The following is a 21,452-nucleotide window of genomic DNA, read 5'->3' on the forward strand; positions in this document are numbered from 1 at the left end:
CTCCAAAGTCTGGGAGAGTACAGGCTTATCTGGTTCAGGCCTTTCTGCATTTAGGATGAAATTAAAAGGAAAGATGAAATAGGGGGGTGCCCTCAATTATGCACAGACATCTCTTCAGAAATGAAATTGCTAGATACCAGCTATAATGCCAATGTACCTGAGTTGTGTGCATGCATCTTGTTCTATGTGAACCTTGCCTCTACTACAGGTTCCCAGGCGTTCTGGGTCACTCAACTCCTACCCAGTGCTAGTGGTACTAACCCCCTCAAAAGGGGAAGGAAGGGAAAGGACTCCTTGCACTGGCCAGCAGATCTGATATTGAAGCTCTTTAAAGGTCAGCTGAGCTGACACAGCAGTGTATGCTCCGAGGATCCCACCACAGCAGAGCCTCAATGCCCCCTAATGCAGGGTTGTGCCTTTACAGTACAAGATAAATAGCAATTTAAATTGTGCACCAACTTTACAGTAGTGTCAGACCTACTTCGGAGTGAGTGTTTTGTGAGTTAACTGCCATTGTACAGCCAGCAGAAGGCACACAAAAATATTTTCTTTTTTGTAGTCCCTATAAAAATAATTGCCTTTCTAAGATTTTTAAATTTCTCATAGAAATAATAATTCATATATTGTGCTTTTAATCCCAAAGCACTTTAAAGTATATATGAAGAACGACCAAAATGCAGCCAATATGAAATGGAGGGTGGCAGCCAATCAAAGCCCAGTAGAACAATGGGGGAAGAACATTTTTGGCCAGGGAAACTAGAACAAATCTTTACTCAAATAAAAAGTGCCATGGGAGTTTTAACGTCAATGCAGAGCAGACAAAGTTAGCCCCTTCTTACTCAACTGATTTGATAACTCTGTGTATTCAGAATTTGTCTTGTTTTACAGACAAAAAAATACACACACACACACACACTTTTTCATTCCTATTAGGATTGTGGAGCCAGCACAGCTATGCAGGAGTGAACGGGATTCTCTTCTGGTTTCAGCATCAGTGACAAAATTAAGGAGTACTTGGGGCACCTTAGAGACTAACAGATTTTATTTGAGCATAAGCTTTCGTGAGCTACAGCTCATTTCATCGGATGCATCCAGTGGATAATACAGTGGGGAGATTTATATACATAGAGAACATGAAACAATGGGTGTTACCATACACACTGTAACGAGAGTGATCACGAAAGCTTATGCTCAAATAAATTGGTTAGTCTCTAAGGTGCCACAAGTCCTCCTTTTCTTTTGCGAATACAGACTAACACGGCTGCTACTCTGAAAAGTGACAAAATTATTATTTAAGTTCTAATTACCAAATCCTGAAAGTGAAAAATAGTCCCCATCCAATATTTTCAGTTATAGTAATTTCAGGTGTTATTTGTAATAAGAATAGATAAAAAAAAATAGACAGATGTGTGTGATTTTAGGTTCACAGAGTTTAAAGTCAAAAGGGACATTAGATTATCTTGTCTGACCTCCTGTACATCACAGGCCATTACATTTTACCTAGTTACCCCTATTAAGCCCAATAAATTGTGTTTGGCTAAAGCATATCTTCCAGAATGGCATCCAGTCTTTATCTGAAGACATCAAGAGATGGAAAATCCACCATTTCCCTTGGTAGTTTGTTCCAGTGGTTAAAGAACCTTATTTTTAAAAAATTCCGGCTTATTTCTTATCTGCAATTGTCTGGCTTCAGTTTTCAGCCATTGGTTCTTGCCATGACTTTCTCCGCTAGGTTAAAGAGTTTTAAAATTAGCCCAGTCATACTGATGTCCTGTCTAGGCTTAGATCCAAAAATATGAAGGAAATAAACATGAGAGATGACAGTGAATTACTGCCATTCATTACAACAAGAATTATATGTATTTTATTGCAATGGGTCTGACATTATCTCAGAAATGCTGAGGTCTCAGGAGCCAATCTTGCAAGGTGCAGAGCACTTTCTGAAAGAGCAAACTGATGGTGCTAAGCACCTCTCAGCATGTGTTAAGTACCTTGCAGGATTAGGCACAGAATGCACAGCGTGACTATAATAGCAAGAATTGTCATGTTGCCCATGGGGAAATGTGTCACATCCCCTTTCACCAGTCTTATTACACCTCCAGGAATATGTATGCCAATGGAATTGTTTCATATATAGGATATTTAGTCATTCAAGGGACTTAACAGCTCTCCGTTTACAGTATAACAACATCAGCTGTGGGGTCTCATACAATATTCATTCAATGTTAAGATACTATGACTGCTAAATGAATAACTAGTTATCCTTTTCCTTGCCAGTAAAAATGGTTTGTGTATTCTTTTTCTATGTTCATGTCTGTCAGAGTGCTACCGTGCACTAGAGAATCAATTCCAAAGTTTAGAAATTGCTACTCTTATAAGTCCACAGTTCAATTCTTGTCATTCCTAGGGAAGAATCATAATTGTAGTGAACAAACAAGACAGATGATGGAAGATGAGGAAAGCACTGCCAGACTGTTCCAGGAAGGGATCTACAGTTCTGTCACTGATTGCCCATATTGAACCAACATGTGTGGATGAAAGCAGCATTCCAAATAAAATTTCAGCAAGACGGCAAAGGCAATGTGAAAATAATGTGACCAAAAGAAGCACCCTAAACAAAAATGAAATGATTCCTTAAATCACACAGTAAAATAGATTTGTGAAAAATATTATTTATTCTTACTTATATTATTGTAACACCTGGGAGCTTTGTGAATGTTAGGGCTTGTGAAAAGTACTGAACTGACAACTTTAGAAAGCCAAGTCTCTGCTCATTCACAGAGCAGGTACAGCATGGGGACCGGCAGTGCAAATTTTATTCCCACTAACATTCTTACAGTCTAACTGGGATGAAGCATCTCTAAGTTTGAAGATAGTTCAGTTTCCACTCAGTCCTTTGTGTCACTGGTGTGACTGCCAACTGTGATGGTGGTTTGTGTGATGTAAACACTACCATCAGATGATAACTTCTAGGCCCTAATCTTGCAATGTGGTGCATATGGACACCTCCCTGCTCCCATTTGGAGTCTCATTTACATCAGTACTTCTATTTATTTCACCTGTGCTTCAGTGGTGTACCTCTGTACACTACATTGCAGTGTAAAGGGCCATACTCACTACTAGTCTGGGCTGAGTCCCAACTGGCAATCTGGAGGTGAAAGTCTACAAATCTCATTACCAAGCCACAGGAGCAACCGTACATCACTCGGTAAAGTACATTTTACATGTAAAATGGCTAATGAGGGGCCAGATGCTCTGGTGGTGTAAATCAGCATAACTACACTGATTTATCCCAGCTGGAGATCTGGCCCCAAGTCTGGAATGCTCTGTACCAAGCCACTGCAAGTGGCTGAGTCAAAGTTGTGGCTTGGTCCATATCTACTATAGTTTCCAATGTTCTTTCCTCAGGTTTTTGATGAGGCTCCAAGCCCCTTCTTTCCTCCTCTATAAAAGTTTTAAGCGAGTGATTCCAGCATGCAAGTTTACGAAGTTCTTTTAAAAGCTCTGTACACGTTAAATAGAGCACTGGCTTTGATAATAAAAATTAAAATATTATTTCATACTTACTGCATGTCCCAATGGAACGGATTCAGACTGTAAATATTGACCCATAGACAATGCTGGATTATGGTACAGACCCCTTCTGGGTGATGCTGCTCTAACTGAGGCCATATATCTTCTCTCCCTCCTTGGAGACAGTTCTCTCCTGGCAGATGCATCTTTTCCAGGTGACATTGGCCTCCTAGGTGACAAATGACGTCTTGGAGAAACATCGCGTCTCGGTGATAACTCTCTCCTCAACACAGTTTCCTTCCTTGGGGAAAGGTGTCTCATGGGTGAAATATCCCTCCTTGGTGATAAATGCCTTCTGGGTGACAAATCCCCTTTGGGCATTAAATACCTCTTTGGTGAATTATCTCTATATGGCGAAGAATCATACCCTGGTGAGGACTGTCGGCTAGAAGGTGAGAAGTCCCTTGGAGATGAGGTGGGTTCTAATGAAAGCATGTAATCCTCCTCCATACAACTAGGTATGTCTAACCTGTCTTTGTCGGGCTCTGAATCAGTACTTTTGCTCTGGAAAAACCTCTGATATTCCGTCATTTGTGAGTCTTCATATGAGTCACGTGGTGTTATGAGCTGAGTAACCTGAATACTAGGTAAAGTAACCAAATAACTGATCAGGGATGAGTGTCCCATTGAAATGGAACTGTCAGGAGAAGCCCCATAGGATGCCGCTGCAGCATTCACCGACAGTGAAGAGAATCTGGGGGGTTGGGGGCTGGTGCTTCTTGATCTTGTTTTTGGTGTTGAGTCTCCCTGGGTATCATCAAAATCATCGTCATCCTCTTCATCATCGTCATTGTCATCTCCATCATCCCCATCCGATTCCTCAGCATCAGAAAACTGGTGTTCTTTTGATATGCCTGTCATTCTGCTACTCTTCTCTGCTTCCTGATGCATGTCTTCAATGTTTTCTGAAATAATCATGGCAAGTTAATCAAGGATGCACAGAGACACATTTTGGGTACAATCCTGCACCCATTCCATACTGAGAACATCCTTTGGCATCACTGGATGTTCTCGGTGCAGAATGGTTGCTCAGTCAGGTCCTTAACAGAAACTAAACTGCTGTTCTTAATATTCATAATAATATAAAACTCCATAATCAACCTGAGTGAAATTCACCCTTGTGGAGAAGACCAGCCCAAAGCCTATCCTCCATGCCTCTGCACAGGGGTGAAGTTCATCCTCTGTGGTCACTATTAACATCAGAACACTTACACCCACCAGAGCAGAACTGGACCTGACACAGAAGACATTTAAGTGGTAAGAATTTTTTTCCAGCCTCAGCTGCTGTAGTATTAAATAATTAGAATTCACCTCAAACAAATGTGTCAGATTTATTTCTGTGCTTATTGTTCGTTATTAAGATACTCACAAGACCTTTTTTTAAAATAAAACCACCCTGAAAATATTCTTAACTTATCCTCTGCTGGCATCCACTATGCCAAAGTGTAACGAGTCATCTGCACACTACAAAGGCCGCTCCAGCTAAATTAACTCAGTGTGACATACCTGCTTCTTCAGTTTCGGCATCATCCACAGATGTCATTGATACTCCCAGCTCCAGGCATTTTTTCATGTGCGCTTTAGACTTCATATGTTTTGTCAGATTTCCTATCAAAGGTACAGAGATGAAGCTAATTAGTTGACATCAGCGAAGAAATCTCTCCCAAGCAGTTTTTGTTTTCCTTTTCCCTGCCTAATCGATAGAAGGGTGCTTAGATTAAAAAACAAGCAGAACTGACTCATTCAAACTCAATCCCCATCACAGCCAGTGTAATTTAACGAGTGTGGGAATTTACATTTTCCCCAAAACTGCTTATATAAACCTCTCTTCAGCAAAATAGTGGCAGTATTTCCGAGAGCTGATAGCTGGCAATGAACATTAACGTGTACCAATTAAACGTTTCTCATAAGTACTTTGAAGGCCATTCCAACCTAGTCCCTTCTTACTCATTTTCCCCTTGTGTATTAGCATACATAGGTGCTGGAACTTGGGGTGCTGGGGGTGCTACCACACACCCCTGGCTTGAAGTGGTTTCCACCATATACAGGGTTTACAGTTTGATTCAATGGCTCTCAGCAACCCCACTATACAAATTGTTCCAGCACCTCTGTTATCGTACCACCCCCCCCTTCCTATTCCCTGCCAGAAATGCCAGTCTCAGCTGCCTGCATATTCATTTCTTCCACATGCAACTTCATGTTTTCTTCCATGTTACTTCTTATGCATGGAACATCCTCTCTGAACTCATCTTTAAAGCCACAATCCTAGCCTCCCTCAAACCCCTCCTCAAGACTCATTTCTATCATGATGCCAAAGGTAAAATGCATTCCAATAATGGCTAGGCAGGGCACTAGATAGGGATTAAAAATATCAACTCCCTCTATTTGTCTGTTATACCTCCTCGTAGGTTCTTATCTTAAATTAGTACCCATTCCTACAAAGAGTGACCAGGCAGTACCTGCGAGGAGCCCCACTGCTGATTTCAAGCATGATGTTGCTTGTGGGCAAACAGGCAGAAGCCTGCCCCCACAGTGCTTATTGCAGGATTGGGGCCTTTGAAAATGAGTTTATTAGGTAATGTATTTTACTCTGTGTTTGTATAGTGCTTAGCACACTAGAGTCCCAAGGCTTTGTTCACTCCTGTTATAAACATAAGAAATAACAACAACAACAAATCCTTTGGAAGAAGTCCAGTGACAGGATATACTGTAAAAAATGATTAATCTGCTTCATGTACATTGTTTTGAAATAGGTTGTTGCTTATTAAAATATGTGCCTATTGGTCCTGGTGCTGCAATCTGCACTAATTTCTACACTGTAATTATACCACTAGAGAGGGGGAAAGCATTATATACAACAATTATTGAAGTAACAAATAAGCCACTAAAAATGCCCCTCAGCTAGATCTGACTGCCCCATGATCTTTCCTGAATTAATTGGCTAATTATTTGCAGGCATTATGGAAAAAGTGGGTCTAGAAGAATGATTTGAAGAAAAAGAGGAGAATGAATCAGTCCAGGTGCAGTGGTTCCCATGGAAGAAGGCATGAAAACAGATGTTAGAGAAGTGAGTGGACAAGGTTAATATCAGTGAATAAATAATAATCCTATGAGACAAGTATTTTATACCCGTTTTACAGATGCACAGGACAGTTAAATGACTTCCCCAAAGCCACATAGTGACTCCATGACAGAGCAGGGAACAGAATCTAGAGGTCCTGGCTCTATATCCTGTCCTCTAATCACCAGACACAATTTATTTCAATGTGAAATATTCAGGAATCCTGTCTCACAGTTCCTAAAGGGTGCCATAGCAACATCAAAACCAGTCTCTGAATAATTTCTGTAAATGCACTGTGCAGGCATGAAGGGCCCATGCCACAGCCAGTGCAGGTCTATTGCACAGGGCAAAGGAGGTGGATGTTCAGACCCTATAAAAGACTCCACAGCTCCTTTACACCACAAATCCACTCTCCGTGTTATACAGGAGGTCAGACAAGATGATCAAAGGTTCCTTCTGACCTTGGAATCTAGTAATCTGTGCTCCATTGGGACTCCCTGCATTCCAGCACACTCAGGGGGTTTTGAATGGAGATGGAGCAAATTTTAGAGGATGAGACTGAAGGGATGTAGTTGGCAGAGCTGCTACTATGCAGAACCACCAGTTATTCCCTATGGCAGGAGAAGAGGTACTTAGAGCCAAAGAAGCTACTACAGCCCTAAGTCTGCAGTAGTAGCCAGGCAGCTGCACTGCTGTCACTTTGTGACCTGGGGGAAGATTCCTTCCCCTTTTACACAATGAATATTCCCAGTGCAGGGCCAATTACTCAGGCTGTGCACGGAGAGTGGGATTTGACCTCATATGCCTTTTGTTTACCAGTATCCAAATGATGTTAAAAATGGAGAGGAGGAGACTCAAATGTGTTATATACCCACAAAAAATGCTGCTAAAGAAACTGATTTTTTTTTAAAAAGAGATAGTTTCAAAGCAATTCCTAAATCCAATTAATATCATTATCCATGGCCTCCAGGTGACAAATGGATGCTTTTTTCAGTGCTGATAAATACATGTGAACACAAGCTATCAGATCCCTATTCATAATTAATGCAACTGTGGATGGAGTGGCCCACCTGGGAGTCTGTGGATTTGTACATTATTTATAAATTTGAAACTGAACCACTGTACAAGACCATGAAGGCATGCTTTCCTCTTCAGCTGAAACTCTGCTTCTGCATTATGCCACTACACGTGTGTTCCCCTGGAGTATTTTAGATTGCAGCAATTAAAACTTGCACCATGTAACATTTTTAGCATAAAGTAGTATTTGCAAGGGCAGTTCTTATGCCACTACATTTCCTCTGCAGACAAATGGACTTGGTAGGAGCCTACAGCTCTTAAAATTAAGTTATGCAAGGAGTCTCACAGTCTCAGATAAATCCTTGAATCATTTAGATATGAGGGAAAATATATTTAATGGAGTCCCATGTTCATAAATAAAACCATCTTATTTTGATGAAAGTTTCCTCTTTGATTGGAATGATGGATGCTACATAACTAAGGAATTGGTGGAGGGAGGTGGAAGGGTTCAAGCAGAAAAGGCCAAATACCTTTAGTTTTGAAGGCAAAATTACACAACTTGCATACATAAGGCCGTACATCGGTATGAGTGCGGATATGTTTTTTGAGCATGCTTGGTTTCTTGCAGCGAATCCCACATTCTTCACAAATGTATTTTCCTCGCCCACGTCCTCTGACATACACATAATCCTCATTTGATTTATACCTGTTGGAAGAGGGCAATGTATTGAATTATATAGCCTCTAAGTCATACATGTACATAAACAGTGTCTTTATATTCCTCTGTAGCCCAATCCTACATGCATTACATGCACAAAGCTTCCAGTGTAGTCAGTAGGAGTTCTACAAATGATGCACTGTTAAGTTGGGGCCCAGAGTGTATTTACTTTTCAGGAAATGCAGTAATTTGAATATGTTTGCATGTCTTAGTTATTGTTTAACAACTTAAGACCAGCGGCTCAGATCTGATTGGAGTACACAAGAGGACAACCCAGAATATGGGTTTATATGGCTATCCTGTGCGGAGCACATTCAGATATCTACTTCCTTGAAATGAAACAGAATTTCATTCCAATGTGCATACTTAACAGATACGTGATTAAAGGCATTCCCTGGTGTATTTAGCTGCTTACGTTGTCTCATTTTGTTAGACGATAAATAAGACATGCAAACTTATGCATATTTTGTTAACTATCATGATGAAGAATTAATACTGAAATAGATGATAGTAAGGGTCCAGTTCACAGCCGTGCAGAGGGCGTGCACAATGGCTACTTTGAGGGTTGAAGTGGAATTTAAGTGATGTATAGGCCTCGGGTGGACATTCTACCCAAGAAAAAATGTCACCCTAAAGGTTCTATGGGAAGTATAGCTGCTAAAGAATAATGTATCTAACCCCTCCCTTCTGCTGCTCCTTTCCTGAGAAGTGCAGAACACACACCACTCCCACTGAAATTAGCAGGCACTGGGGAGGCTCAACTCATGAACTATTCTCTACAGCAGTGGCTGGCACTTAAAAATTAAAGCACTGCATGGAAGAGTCTTCTAACATTGAAGAGAATTCCAGAGGAGTATATGGCATTTTAAGGTTATAGGACTGAAATGTTTTTTTTTTTTAAATCAATTTTTTCTCAAACAAACTTTGTGATTCATATGTGAAGCAGCATCTCTGACTCAAGGCACTGAGACTAATATCCAGTACATATAAAGAAAATATTCTTCCCTACTCATCTCTGTCCCATTATCCACCAATATGTGGACCCAATTTTCACATTTGGGCACCTGAAGTTAGGCATCCAAAATTCACATTAAAAGCTGCTGCTTTTAATCTCTTCCCATCAACACTAATCCTTCTCCTCTCCCTCCCATTTCCCAGTCACCAGGGATAGGACTGCCATCCTGCCATAATCTGGACATCATCTCTTACTAGCCCTTTCTCTACACCCACGTATCTAGGCTGTGCTCAAGTCTTTACACTTCTCCCGACAGAACATTTCAAAGATTCAGCTTTTTTGGTCTGTTCAGACTCCCAAGGCTCTTGTTCAGGCCCTCTTTGTCTTGCTACTTGTCTACTCTTGTCCCCATCTCCTGTCTGGCCAGCTACATCACCCCTCTCAAGTCCATTCGAAACTCAGCTGCTAGGCTCTACTTTCTGCCTCATTATTACAACCACATCACATTCTATTCTGTATGCCTCCCCTTATTCCCCCTTCTCTATGCATTTCACTTTTGCCGCCACATAGCCATCATGCAACAAGTGTGGTCATTATTGATCTGGGCTGGATTTGAACTCAGTGCAGAAGAGTTAAAAGGCTCAACACAAAGCCCGAGTCACGCAGTTCCACTCCAAACTGCCATTTTATTTTGCGTTTCTAATTTGATCTCATCACCAGTATAAAAGAACAAAATAAGCAAGCCATGAACTCTAGATGCAATCCAGTACATGTCATTAAACAGCATGGTGTCTGAAGAGATGGAAGGTTTTTCCCCACCCCTCCCCACCCTGCTTTCAATGTAAACTGTAAGTAACTGACTGAAAAGTATTGTAGGATGTAGAATATAAGCTAATGAAATTTAAAATTGTTGAGTTTCCTAGAGAAATATCACTTCCAGTCCTCCCGGGGTTCTGTAGTCATAGGTGAGGGAAAGCCGATTTTGCTATTCAAATAACATCATTTGAATCAAGCTACCTGCCAGTGGTAATAATGCCTCTAGAAGGACAACTGTGAGGAAACCTGCATAGGCAAAGCGCAAAGACTAAGCCTGCACAAAAGAATTGCTCTTATTTTGTACTACCTTCTGTGGATCACATAAAACAAAAGCCAGACAAAATGATGAATCTCTTAAAAACAATGATGGACTAATGCTAAGTGATGACACGTAGGGAATATTAGATCTGTTAAAAAAAACCCACCACAAGCTAGTTAGTGAAAGGAACGAATCTACAAACAATGCCACTGTTATGTAAAATGATACCCTTCTGAAATGAATCTATAAGGATGATGCATTAACATAACAGAATCACCATCCTCCACACTGTCGCTATGCAGGTAAGAGATCTCTGTTGGAAACCCCATAAGCTAGAGAGACATACAGCCTGTCTACATAGATTATTAAAGCCCACCAATAAATGTACAAAGCAAGGCGCCTAACTTCTTTCTTCCATACTACAACTGTCTCAAGATACCTGATCTATATCAGGACAAATTCATAGGTGATATGTAAGATGGTGTAAGTTATATCCCTTTACAGTCACGTAGACACATTTATGCTCATACTCTCTTAGATCTTAACAGTATGTAAGGAAGTCTAAGATGGTGTAATTAACACATCAAGTTTCCTGACAAAGGTGCAAAAAGTTTCAGGTACAATACAGGGTAGCCTGCTTAAACGAACATCTTTCAGAGCCTCTTGTTAGTTGCTTTCCTTGCTGAGCTACGCTCTTCTGACAGCTAGCATACAGATTACATCAATTTAGAATCCCTTAGGATGGGTGATCCAAATTCAGAGATGATATGTAAAGGCAGGTGTGTGAGATACACACTTGTAAGTGGGTGAGAGTCTAATTAGCAGCACTTTATATGTCTTGAAAACTTAGACTCACCTCTGAATTTGGGTCACTGAAAAGTCTCTTTTGTAGCCAGTTTACTGGTTTTTGGTTAGTAGCGCAACGCACTACCACAGGGAACACCCAGGATCAGGGATTCCTGGGTTGTCAGGCCCTGGAAGAATCTCAGAGATGACATTCTCAGTCTTCGAAGAGAGATGCAGGGTATGTCCCCTTTTTGCTACAGGTTATAGAGAAATATCAAAGTTTATTTGATTGAGACTGGTCCCACCCACCCACAAGCCTTTTAATGAGTGGGATGCTGAAAAAGTTGAAAAATGACAGAAGACTAAATGGATTGCTGAACGCCTTGTGACCCTGTCCTGACTGGTTAGTTATTCTGAGACACTGCTGCAGGGTAAGGAGAACCCCTGGGCCTGACATGTGTGAAAAGAACCACCCAGCTGGATACCTGGACATTCACCACTACCAACAAACAAACACCATCATTTCAGTTTTTCATAATACAAATAAAATTATTATGCATGTACTGAGAATATATTGTAAGGGACAATCCATTAATATGCTTATAACAAGCTAGATATGGCATTAGCTTAAAAACTACGTCAACAGACGATTAGGTCTGTTTTTTCCTCAGCTATTTGCTATTTATTTGTTTTTAATCAATTGAACAACAGCACAGTGCTATTACAGCCAGCAGTAGATTAAACTCTGTTTTTAATTTGATTGATCTTACATCTAAACACTGATACCATGGATTTTAGTACCCACTAAAATTTTGTACCTGAAAGTCAACATTCAGTAAAAAACTAAAATATTCCAGGAATAAGAGCGCACAGCTTCCTTGTTAATGCTGGTGCACAATACAGCATTTAACAACAGAAAGATGTCTGCCAGGAGTCCAGTGAACACAAGAAGATTGCCTAGAAGTCAAAATATGAGCCATCCATCCTCTTTTATACCCCAAATAAGAGAAGTGACAATTCAGGAATGCTTTCTATGTATATAGAAAGTATAGTTATACTAATGCAGGGGTGGGCAAACTTTTTGGACCAAGGGCCACATTGGGGTTGCAAAACTGTATGGGGGGCCCGGTAGGGAAGGCTGGGCCTCCCCAAACAGCCTGGCCCCCAGCCCCTCCCACTTCCCGCCCCCTGACTGCCCCTGTCAGAACCCCCGACCCATCCAACCCCCCCTGCTTCTTGTCCCCTGACTGCCCCCCCGGGGACCCCACCTCCATCTCTTGACTGCCCAGACCCCTATCTACCCCTCCGCCCCGACAGACCCCCCCACGCCTATCACCCCCCCCATTCCCTGTCCCCTGACCGCCCCCCCACCAGAACCTCCGCTCCATCCAGCCACCCCCTGCTCCCTGATTGCCCCCCCGGACCCTCTGCCCCTTACCCAACCCCCCAGCTCCCTTACTATGCCACTCAGAGCAGCAGGAGCTCGCAGTTGCACGGCCCAGCTGGGGCCAGCCACAATGCCCAGAGCGCTGGCAGCGCGGCGAGCTGAGGCTGCAGGGCAGGGTGAACAGCAGGGGAGGGGTTGGGGTCTAGCCTCCCCAGCTGGGAGCTCAGGGGCAGGCAGGATGGTCCCACGGGTCGGATGTATCTGGCTGATGAATCTTGCCCATATGCTCAGGGTTTAGCTGATCGCCATATTTGGGGTCGGGAAGGAATTCTCCTCCAGGGCAGATTGGAAGAAGCCCTGGAGGTTTTTCGCCTTCCTCTGTAGCATGGGGCACGGGTCACTTGCTGGAGGATTCTCTGCTCCTTGAAGTCTTTAAACTACGATTTGAGGACTTCAATAGCACAGATATAGGTGTGAGGTTTTTTGCAGGAGTGGTGGGTGAAATTCTGTGGCCTGCGTTGTGCAGGAGGTCAGACTAGATGATCATAATGGTCCCTTCTGACCTAAATATCTACGAATCTATGTGGCCTGCGGGCTGTAGTCTGCCCACCTCTGTATTAATGGCGTAGGCACTGAAATGAGGGGTGATGGGGGTGCATGGTTTCCATCATATACAGGTTTACAGTTTGGTTCAATGGCTCTCAGCACCTCCACTATACACATTGTTCCAGCTAATGGCTAATGGCAAAGTAGAGCTGGAAGTAAGTACACAGGCTTTACTGTGTTTCCTACTATCTTGTTGCATGACTGACATATAAACAGGAGAAAGGATGCACAGAGAGTGACAAAACATGGCATGAGCCCAGAAGGCTGTTAATTTTCCTAATTCATCTACGTTCAAGTTCAAATCTGTTTACTCTGAAATGACAGGCTAGGTTTGATATTTCCAGTTGCATTTTCTTACCCTCCTTCAAAGATTTTAATTCGTACTGGCTCAGTCTGTTTGGATGCAATGTCTTTATCTCCATGACTTTCTCCTTTTACTCTTTCTTTTATAATATTCCCCACTACTTTCTTTTCAAGTTTTCTGCCAAACAAGAAGAATGGTTCGTGTTTCATCTGTGGAACAAAGTCAATGAATGTTATTACAGTCTGGAACACAGAATAAATGCACACTGCATTTCAAGTAGTTTAAACATTCTGGGCTGAATTCACCTCTGAATTTGGATGCAATTCCATGAAGCCAATTAATCTGGCCCTTTACGTCTGGTGAGAGACAGGGAGGGGCAGAACAGGCACATTTTAAAGGAGCTTTATCTGGTGACACATCAAAAGCATCATCACATCAAGCTGGCCAGTCATGGCTGTGGTATGCTGATCACTTGGGACCAAATCTGGAGGTCCTTATTCAGTTGCCATTCAGTCTTTATTCATGTAACTCCCATTAATGCCAATGTTTGTTACCAGAAAAAGGCTTGAGTAAAAACTAAATGACCCATGTGAAATAAGGCCCTCCAGCATCCTCCTCTTCTACCATCTTCCATCGTCACCGAAATCATACTCTGAATCAGCTGTCAGAGCACGCAGGGGAAGAACAGGGGGCAAAAGCCATGGCTCTAGAATGCTCATTCGGAGTATGTTGTACCTTTTGATTTTCCAATGTGGATAGTTTTAAAAGTGACAAAGAGGTACCTAGGATAATCATATAGGCTTAAACAGGACATATAACATTCACATTTTGCTTTGAAGCTTTATTTAACCTTTCAGGGATGATGCATTTTCTATTCAAAAAAGCTATAATGGATACAATTTCTACTTATTATTGACAATTGCAACTGTCAAATATCAGCTTTTCATTATCCTTACATTGATTTATGCATCATAATTTATTTCAATTTTCGGTTTGGTGTGATGTCTAGATGAAAGGGTTTTTTAACCTATTGTTTACCTGAGCAAACTGTTTCCATGCACTTGATGAGGTCAGTTTACCAGCTCCAGGTCTATGCATAGCAGCCAAAGAATAAATTTCTGCGGTGTTTTTCTGCTTGGACCTTAGAAGTGCTAGAGTAGTCTTTGTACTTAACCCTGATGGGTTTGGGTTACATGAACTAATGCACCATGAAGCATAAACTGAAGATTTGAGGGTTGCTTGTTGAATGTAATTGGGCTTGGTATAGTTTAAGAAACACCAGCTCACAGTAGTAGTAGTGCGTAGACTAGGGAACTGAAAGAGCTGCTGAAAATCTGCTCCATCCGTTAAGAGGATGGTTGAGTGCGCTGCTTTCCCATTTGGATTGGATGCCATCTGGAACAACATACCAGGAGGCAATTTCTGCTGTTGCAGTTGGTCTTCAGTCTGAATTTCTCCTGATGGCAGTGAAGACCTCTGTGGGCTCATGCTCATATCTGATGCTGTTTCATCCACATCCAGTTCTTCTGGTGACTCTCTTCCTTCAGAAGGGCCACTCGACTTGTGCCCTGGTGATGCTGAATCAAAACTGGAAAGCTTTTCCCTGCTCAGGAAAGGGTCAGCTGTTGGCATGCTGGCAGATGGGAAGTCTTGAGATGATGAGGACGATAATGGTGAAGAGGATGACAGGGACGGCACGCTTTCCTTTGGCTCAGTAGCACAGCTCTGCCTAACTAGCTGAGGCTTTTGCAGTCTGGGAAAATCCTTCTTTATATCTGAATTAGTCAACTCTACTGCACTTAGCTCCTCAACAATCTGTCCATACATTTTTTCTTCTTTGACCCTTTTCTGCTGCTTAGTCTCTATAAAGAGCTCCAAGCTGCTTGCTGGTGAAAGCATTCGTTTGCTTCCTCCCAGGGTAGAGGCAGTGTCAGAACTGGATGTCAGACACAATGGGATTGAGGATTCCAAGCCAAGTGGTAGAGTCTGTGGTACTTTCCACAGAGGATATTTTTCTAACCCACCATTCTGACCCAATATCTGGGCTATGTTAAATCCTAGTCCTTGCATGGCTGCATTTGTTGATAATGTTCTTTGAGAAACTGTCTCATCCACTTTGCAAATGACAATAGCAGGGCTGTTGTTCTGTGCAAGGATCTGGGAAATGCTTGTATACATGACACTGCCATAAGATGGAACGTGGGTCTGAATCCTGACAGGAACAACTGTTCCTGGTAAAGACTGTACAGATCTATCATTCGGGGAGTCAAAACCTGTCTGTAAATGCTGCTCAGAGGAGGTATCTGCTGATTTAATACTAGGGTCTGGCAGGTACTTAGCATTTTTTGAATACTGCCCAGATGTTTCTGAGTAACGCTGGTACGTTTGCTCTTTCGCATGCACATATTCAGCCGGTTTCTTTCCAATATGCTCCTGAGCGTGCTCCAGGTGATAATGAGGATGAATTTCTGTTTGGAAAGGTTGTTTGACATAAGCTTTTTGTAACTGCTGTACAAAATGGTGAGGCAAGTTTCTCTGTAAAGGTTCTGTACATGACTGCCACAAGACAGGTTGCTGAGCTGGTAAGGGAACCATACAGACAGCAGGATATGGGAACTGAAACAAGGCATTGGGAATGGGGGGAAATGGAACCTTTTCTTGATGTGCAAATAGGTGCTGCTGCTCTGATGGATATTTGTTTGAAATATAAGGTGCTTGTTGAATCAAGGGATTCCTTAAAATGTCCTGACTGTCTGCAAGGATGGCGTGTGGCTGGGCAAGCTGTGCACCAGAACCAACAGCCTGCTTTCCAGAGTCGTCTGCCTGAATGGGCTGAAGCACAGAGGTGGGAGAATGATGCCAAGCAACTTGGGAAGAGCGAAGACCAGCATGTATGTGTTCCATCTGCTCTTGCTTTATACTTTGTTCCACACTTGGATCAGTTTGGGGAATCTCTGGGAACCCACTAAAAGAAGCCTGACGGACCAGAAAGCATTTCTTCCTTTCTCGTGATGGAGATAATCCTGCAGAAGGTGCCCCGGCTGCTGAAGCATGAGACAGATTCCCATAATCAAAGGATTTACTTCGGATCTCTGGGATTTCGGCAGCATGCGGACAAGGCATCTGTTCAGATGAGCAACGTCTCATTTCCTTCTGATGGTGATGCCCAGGGACAGAAAGTGAGTAAGCACCAGCTGGAACAGTTAAAAACTCAGACTGTTTTCCAAACTCATCCTGTTTGAAAGGCATGATGAACTTGGTATTTTCTTCCCTTTCAAAGGACACTGAAAAACTTGAACTATGGGACAAATTACTTTCTTGGCTAGGGCTGCGAGAGAGGTTTGTGCCGGTGGATTCAAAGCTGGACTCTCCAGAGGAGTGCTCCATGTCAGCAAGCCGTAAGCGTTTCTTTTTGGGTGGTAATTTTTCTGCTGGGAGTTGAGAAAGAGTTTCACTTCTTTGCGGCCACTGGAATTCTTCTGCAGGTCTTTCCTGCTCTTTAGTCTGAACTTCTTTATCTTTCTCAGGTTTATCTGGTTCCTCTGTAACACGGATCTCAGGTACTTGTATGTTATGCTGGCGAACCAGTCTGGGCTGCATATGGTATGGTTGTGGCTGTTGGGATGGCGACGGTTTATTCACACTCTCAGCATTTTCTGTTTGCTGAGCCCGCTCTGGGCTCACTGGGGACTCAGAAATCTCGCTCTCACAGGTTTCAGACAGCAAGTAGGTTTTATCCTGCAGGCAAGCAATATGTTCTGTAGATTCAGACCTTTCAAATGAGTTTGGCCTGCTCAGTGAGTTTGTATGCTGAATGACAGAGATGACATTTCCAGGGGGTTTTCTGTTCAGTGACTCTGCCGTCTTTTCTTGCTCTGCGGTTAAAGGTGACTCTTCTAATGAAGCTGATAGGCTTCCAGACTGCAGGAGAGGTCTACAGATTTCAAAACGCTCAGGGTGACAATGGGCAGCATTATCCAGGCCTTGAAAAGTAAATCCACTTCTTGGCCCTTCCTGAATTTGGGGTTTGGGATCAAAATCTGAAGGCAGCGTCCCCACTGGTGTGCCAGTACCACTGCTGCAAAGCATGGGAACATCCTCCTCATCCCCAACACTCTTCTCTTTTCTGCGTTTTCTGTTTTCGAATGTGGTTCCATATACAGATGGCACTGGCTGTGATTGTCCAAATGAATCAACAAAGTATTCCCCTCCTTGTTTTATCCCACCTGAGCATGGCAAGTCTCGGTAGTTCAGCTTCTGAGTTTCAAATTCTTCCCATTTTCTGTAATGCTTTCCACAAGCATCATAGTCAAAGAAGGTTCTTTCCCCTGCTGTCAATTTCTTCTCCTTCAAGGATGACCCTTTTTCACCACCTGTTGACCTGCTGGAAGCAACAAGGATATTTTTTCCTGTTCTCCCATGGTAGTCTGGATCTGAATGCCCCTCCTGAACTGAGGGCAACTCAAAGGCAGCTTGTCTTCTTAACATCCTCTGATGGGAAATTCCTACTGTCCCAGGATAAAATACATCATCTGAACCAGTCATTCTCTCATCGAAGGAATGGCTTCCTCTCAAAGATGAGGGGACACTTAAATTGGTTGCAGAAGATGTTGGCATGGAGTTACTTCTAATAAGTGGAGAAGCATCTACTGGAGGCTCTAAAAGTCCAGGTGTGTCACCCTGCTGACTTACTGGGTAAAGGTTCAGTTCATTTTTGATGGATGATGTAGTCTGGGATTGTTTGGACTCTGTATTGCTACCACTGAAGACTTGGGTAGATGTAATAGTGCTCAGTTTACTGGGATCAATGAGTGCTTCTTTATTTGGAGTTAGAGGAGAAATATGTTCTTCAAGCATCTTGATGTCTAATCTGGTGTTCACCAGAGATAGTGGCTGCTCCACTCTGCCCTTTCTACCCATTAAATTGTGTTCCTGATTGGCTGTTGCCTCTGTTAGTGCTGTCCTTTGACTAATCCGATAGAATTTCCCAAAGATTATTTCTTCATAAGACTTTGCATTAGTATTTGGAGGGCTTACTTGTTGCTCTGCACTTTCTGAGCGGGAAAAGTAACCAGAATCAGTGCTTCCTTTGCTATGTGGGCTCAAAAGATTTAGTGACTGCTCAGAGTCTTGCCCTTTTTTCTCTGACAGTCTTAGTGCAAGTCGCTGTTTAACTGTATGAGAGTCGTCAGACTTAGTACTTAAGGATGGGTTTTGTAACATGTCAGATCCAATGTACTGTGAACTCTCACTGGGTAACTGAATCCCACTTTTAGGGATAATCAAAATGGGCACTTTCATTGGGCCTCCCAACGATTCATCTATGGACGAGTGAAAGTTACTTCTGCTAGCAATGTCCAGTGGCATCTGTGGGACTGGGCTCAGTTTGTCAGAACTTTCCACAAGCAATGAGGTCTCATCATCTGTGTCTGTGCTCTGCTCACCATCTGAATGTATTTCTGCTTCCACATCAATAAAACTGGAATCTAGGTCCAATTTAGATACAGCTGACTCTGTGAAAGGTACCAATCCTGCTTTAATTGCATGGGCATGTGATTTCCTGTGCTTGTATAAATTGCTCTTTGTCTTAAAAGAGAAACCACAAGGAACACAAGGGTATGGCCGTTCCCCAGTGTGGGACCTAATATGTTTTTTAAGTACACTAGGTTTGGCACAAGCCCTGCTACAGTAAGGACAAATATATTTGCCAGGCTTTTTGGGTTTGTGCTCTTTCTTGTGAGCATCTTCTGATTGTTCTATCGATGTCTGAGAATATTGGCTATAAGCAGGGTTCAAACTTGAAATCTTCTTTCTCGAGAAACCTCCGCTATGACCATGCAAGTGAAAGGGAAATAAGTCCTCTGTGGCAACTGATTGCAAGTGGCCAGAAAACTGCCACGTGTGGCCTTCCAAGCTCTGATGTGGCTTTATGTTGTGCAAGAACCCTTGTGGCAATGAATGCTGGGGAAAAGAAAGTGAATGCTGACATGAGTAGGGACTTGGCCGATGCTGTGGATATTGCTTCTCTGTGACTTGCTGCCCAGCTTCACTGGATGATCCGAGTTTCCCAGAACTAAAAAGTTGTGCTGATGTTGTGTTTCCAGTTTGCTCGTGATCTGTTTCTGGTTGCCTCTGTACTTCTTGATTGCCAAAAGTGCTCATCTTAATAACAGCTGAATGTTCTTGCCTCCATCTAGTTGGTACTTTAGCAGTTTCTCCAGACCTTGAGGTAGCTTTTTGCCCTATAGCTATGTCCCCAGAGTCCATTTTGTTACACAAGGTCTTAAGTGCTAGTTCACTTGAAAGCTGTGCAGAGACATGGAGTGTGTCCAATGCTGTGCTTTTTAAAGTTTTGTTGCTCCCATTTTTCCAGAGCCTTTGCAAGTTCACAGACTTCTCTTTCTCTTTTGAACTTTCCACACAGTAGTCTATAGGCATTAGATTTGAGTGTGTATGCTAATATAATTATCATACAATTCTGTTCATGGCAGGAACTTTCCCAAACAGTTTATCATGCATTTGCAAGGAGTTGGTATGGCATTTGAACATTTTCCATTGTTAAGTGTTGAGATGCAGAATGATCCAGAGAGATATTTGTTGATCTACTATAGCAAAGTCCTTTTCATCCCTTCCACAACAATGCAGCTACCTGTAAGAGAAGAAAATAAAAACGCACAGATTAATACAAGTGGGTAATTACCACATGAGCAATTTAATTTGCTTCAAAATTCTCAAAAGGAAGAATGATGAATACAAAAATGTAATAATACTGTAATAATTTGCGTTTGTATTGTATCTTTCTTCCAAGCTTATTAAGGGACTTTATTAACCTTAATTAAGCTTCACAAAACCCATGGACAGGAGCGAGAATAGAGAATGAACAGGTTAAGAAGATAACTGAAGGTCACATACCAAGTCAGTGAAAGAACTAGGACTAGAAACCAGGGCCTAAATTTTTTAAAATGACTAAAAATTTAGGTGCCTCATTTTGGGGTGTCCAATTTATGACACCTTATGAAAGTGGACTTGATTTTCAGAAAGTTCTGAACACCTAATTTTTTCCAATCAGGCCCCTTTAAGATGGCTCAAGATGGGCACCCAAAAATTGAGGCCCCCAGAATTACTATGCAGTTTTTAAAATGAGTCCTTTATGCGACTCTCTACGTAAAAGGATAAATGGACACAAATCAGACATCAGGAATGGTAACATACAAAAGCCAATAGGAGAACACTTCAATCTCCCTGGACACACAATAACAGATTTAAAAGTAGCCATACTTCAACAAAAAAACTTCAAAAACAGACTTCAAAGAGAAACTGCTGAGCTACAATTCATTTGCAAACTTAACACCATTAATTTAGGCTTGAATAGGGACTGGGAGTGGCTGGCTCACTACAAAAGCAATTTTCCCTTGGTATTGGTATTGACACCTCCTCATCAATTATTGGGAGTGGACCACATCCACCCAGACTAAATTGGCCTTCAACATTGGTTCTCCACTTGTACGGTAACTCCCCTCTCTTCATGTGCCAGTATATATTTATGCCTGTATCTGTAATTTTCACTCCATGCATTTGAAGAAGTTGGTTTTTTACCCACGAACACTTATGCCCAAATAAATCGGTTAGTCATTAAGGTGCCACCGAACTCCTCGTTGTCTTTATGAGAGGAGTCCTAACTCTCACTAACCTGCTCTCATCACTAGATCACATAATTGCCTTGCGCAAGAAAATGTAGATGACTGCTTTTTACAGTATTTTTAAAGTCAGCAGTAAATAATTAAATATGTTACATACAATTTTTTTTTGTAAAAGCATTTAAAATATAAGCTAAAACAGTAGCCCTATCAATTCACCTCTTCATCTTCAAGTCTACAGTGTAAAATTTTAGTCAGAGTATATTGCTAGAGAAGAATTATTGAGGACAGCAGGAGTTTAAAAACTACATTTATGACACTTAAGCATGTCAT

The 21,452-nt window shown here is 42.1% G+C and overlaps 1 protein-coding gene across 1 annotated transcript in view; it reads right to left on the reverse strand.

The window, feature by feature from the left end:
• Positions 1-21,452, reverse strand: part of HIVEP2 (HIVEP zinc finger 2) — a 152,584-nt gene that overhangs the window by 4,820 nt on the left and 126,312 nt on the right. Inside the window, exons 4-8 of the mRNA XM_074948532.1 lie at positions 14,521-20,131; positions 13,537-13,691; positions 8,182-8,357; positions 5,080-5,181; positions 3,568-4,478 (exon numbers count right to left, since the gene is read on the reverse strand). Of these exons, the coding sequence (XP_074804633.1) occupies positions 3,568-4,478; positions 5,080-5,181; positions 8,182-8,357; positions 13,537-13,691; positions 14,521-19,920 (6,744 nt within the window). The 5' untranslated portion in view covers positions 19,921-20,131. The remainder of the gene's footprint in view (positions 1-3,567; positions 4,479-5,079; positions 5,182-8,181; positions 8,358-13,536; positions 13,692-14,520; positions 20,132-21,452) is intronic.

The sequence above is a fragment of the Natator depressus genome, chromosome 3 (assembly GCF_965152275.1).
Source record: "Natator depressus isolate rNatDep1 chromosome 3, rNatDep2.hap1, whole genome shotgun sequence".
Lineage (NCBI taxonomy): Eukaryota > Metazoa > Chordata > Testudines > Cheloniidae > Natator > Natator depressus.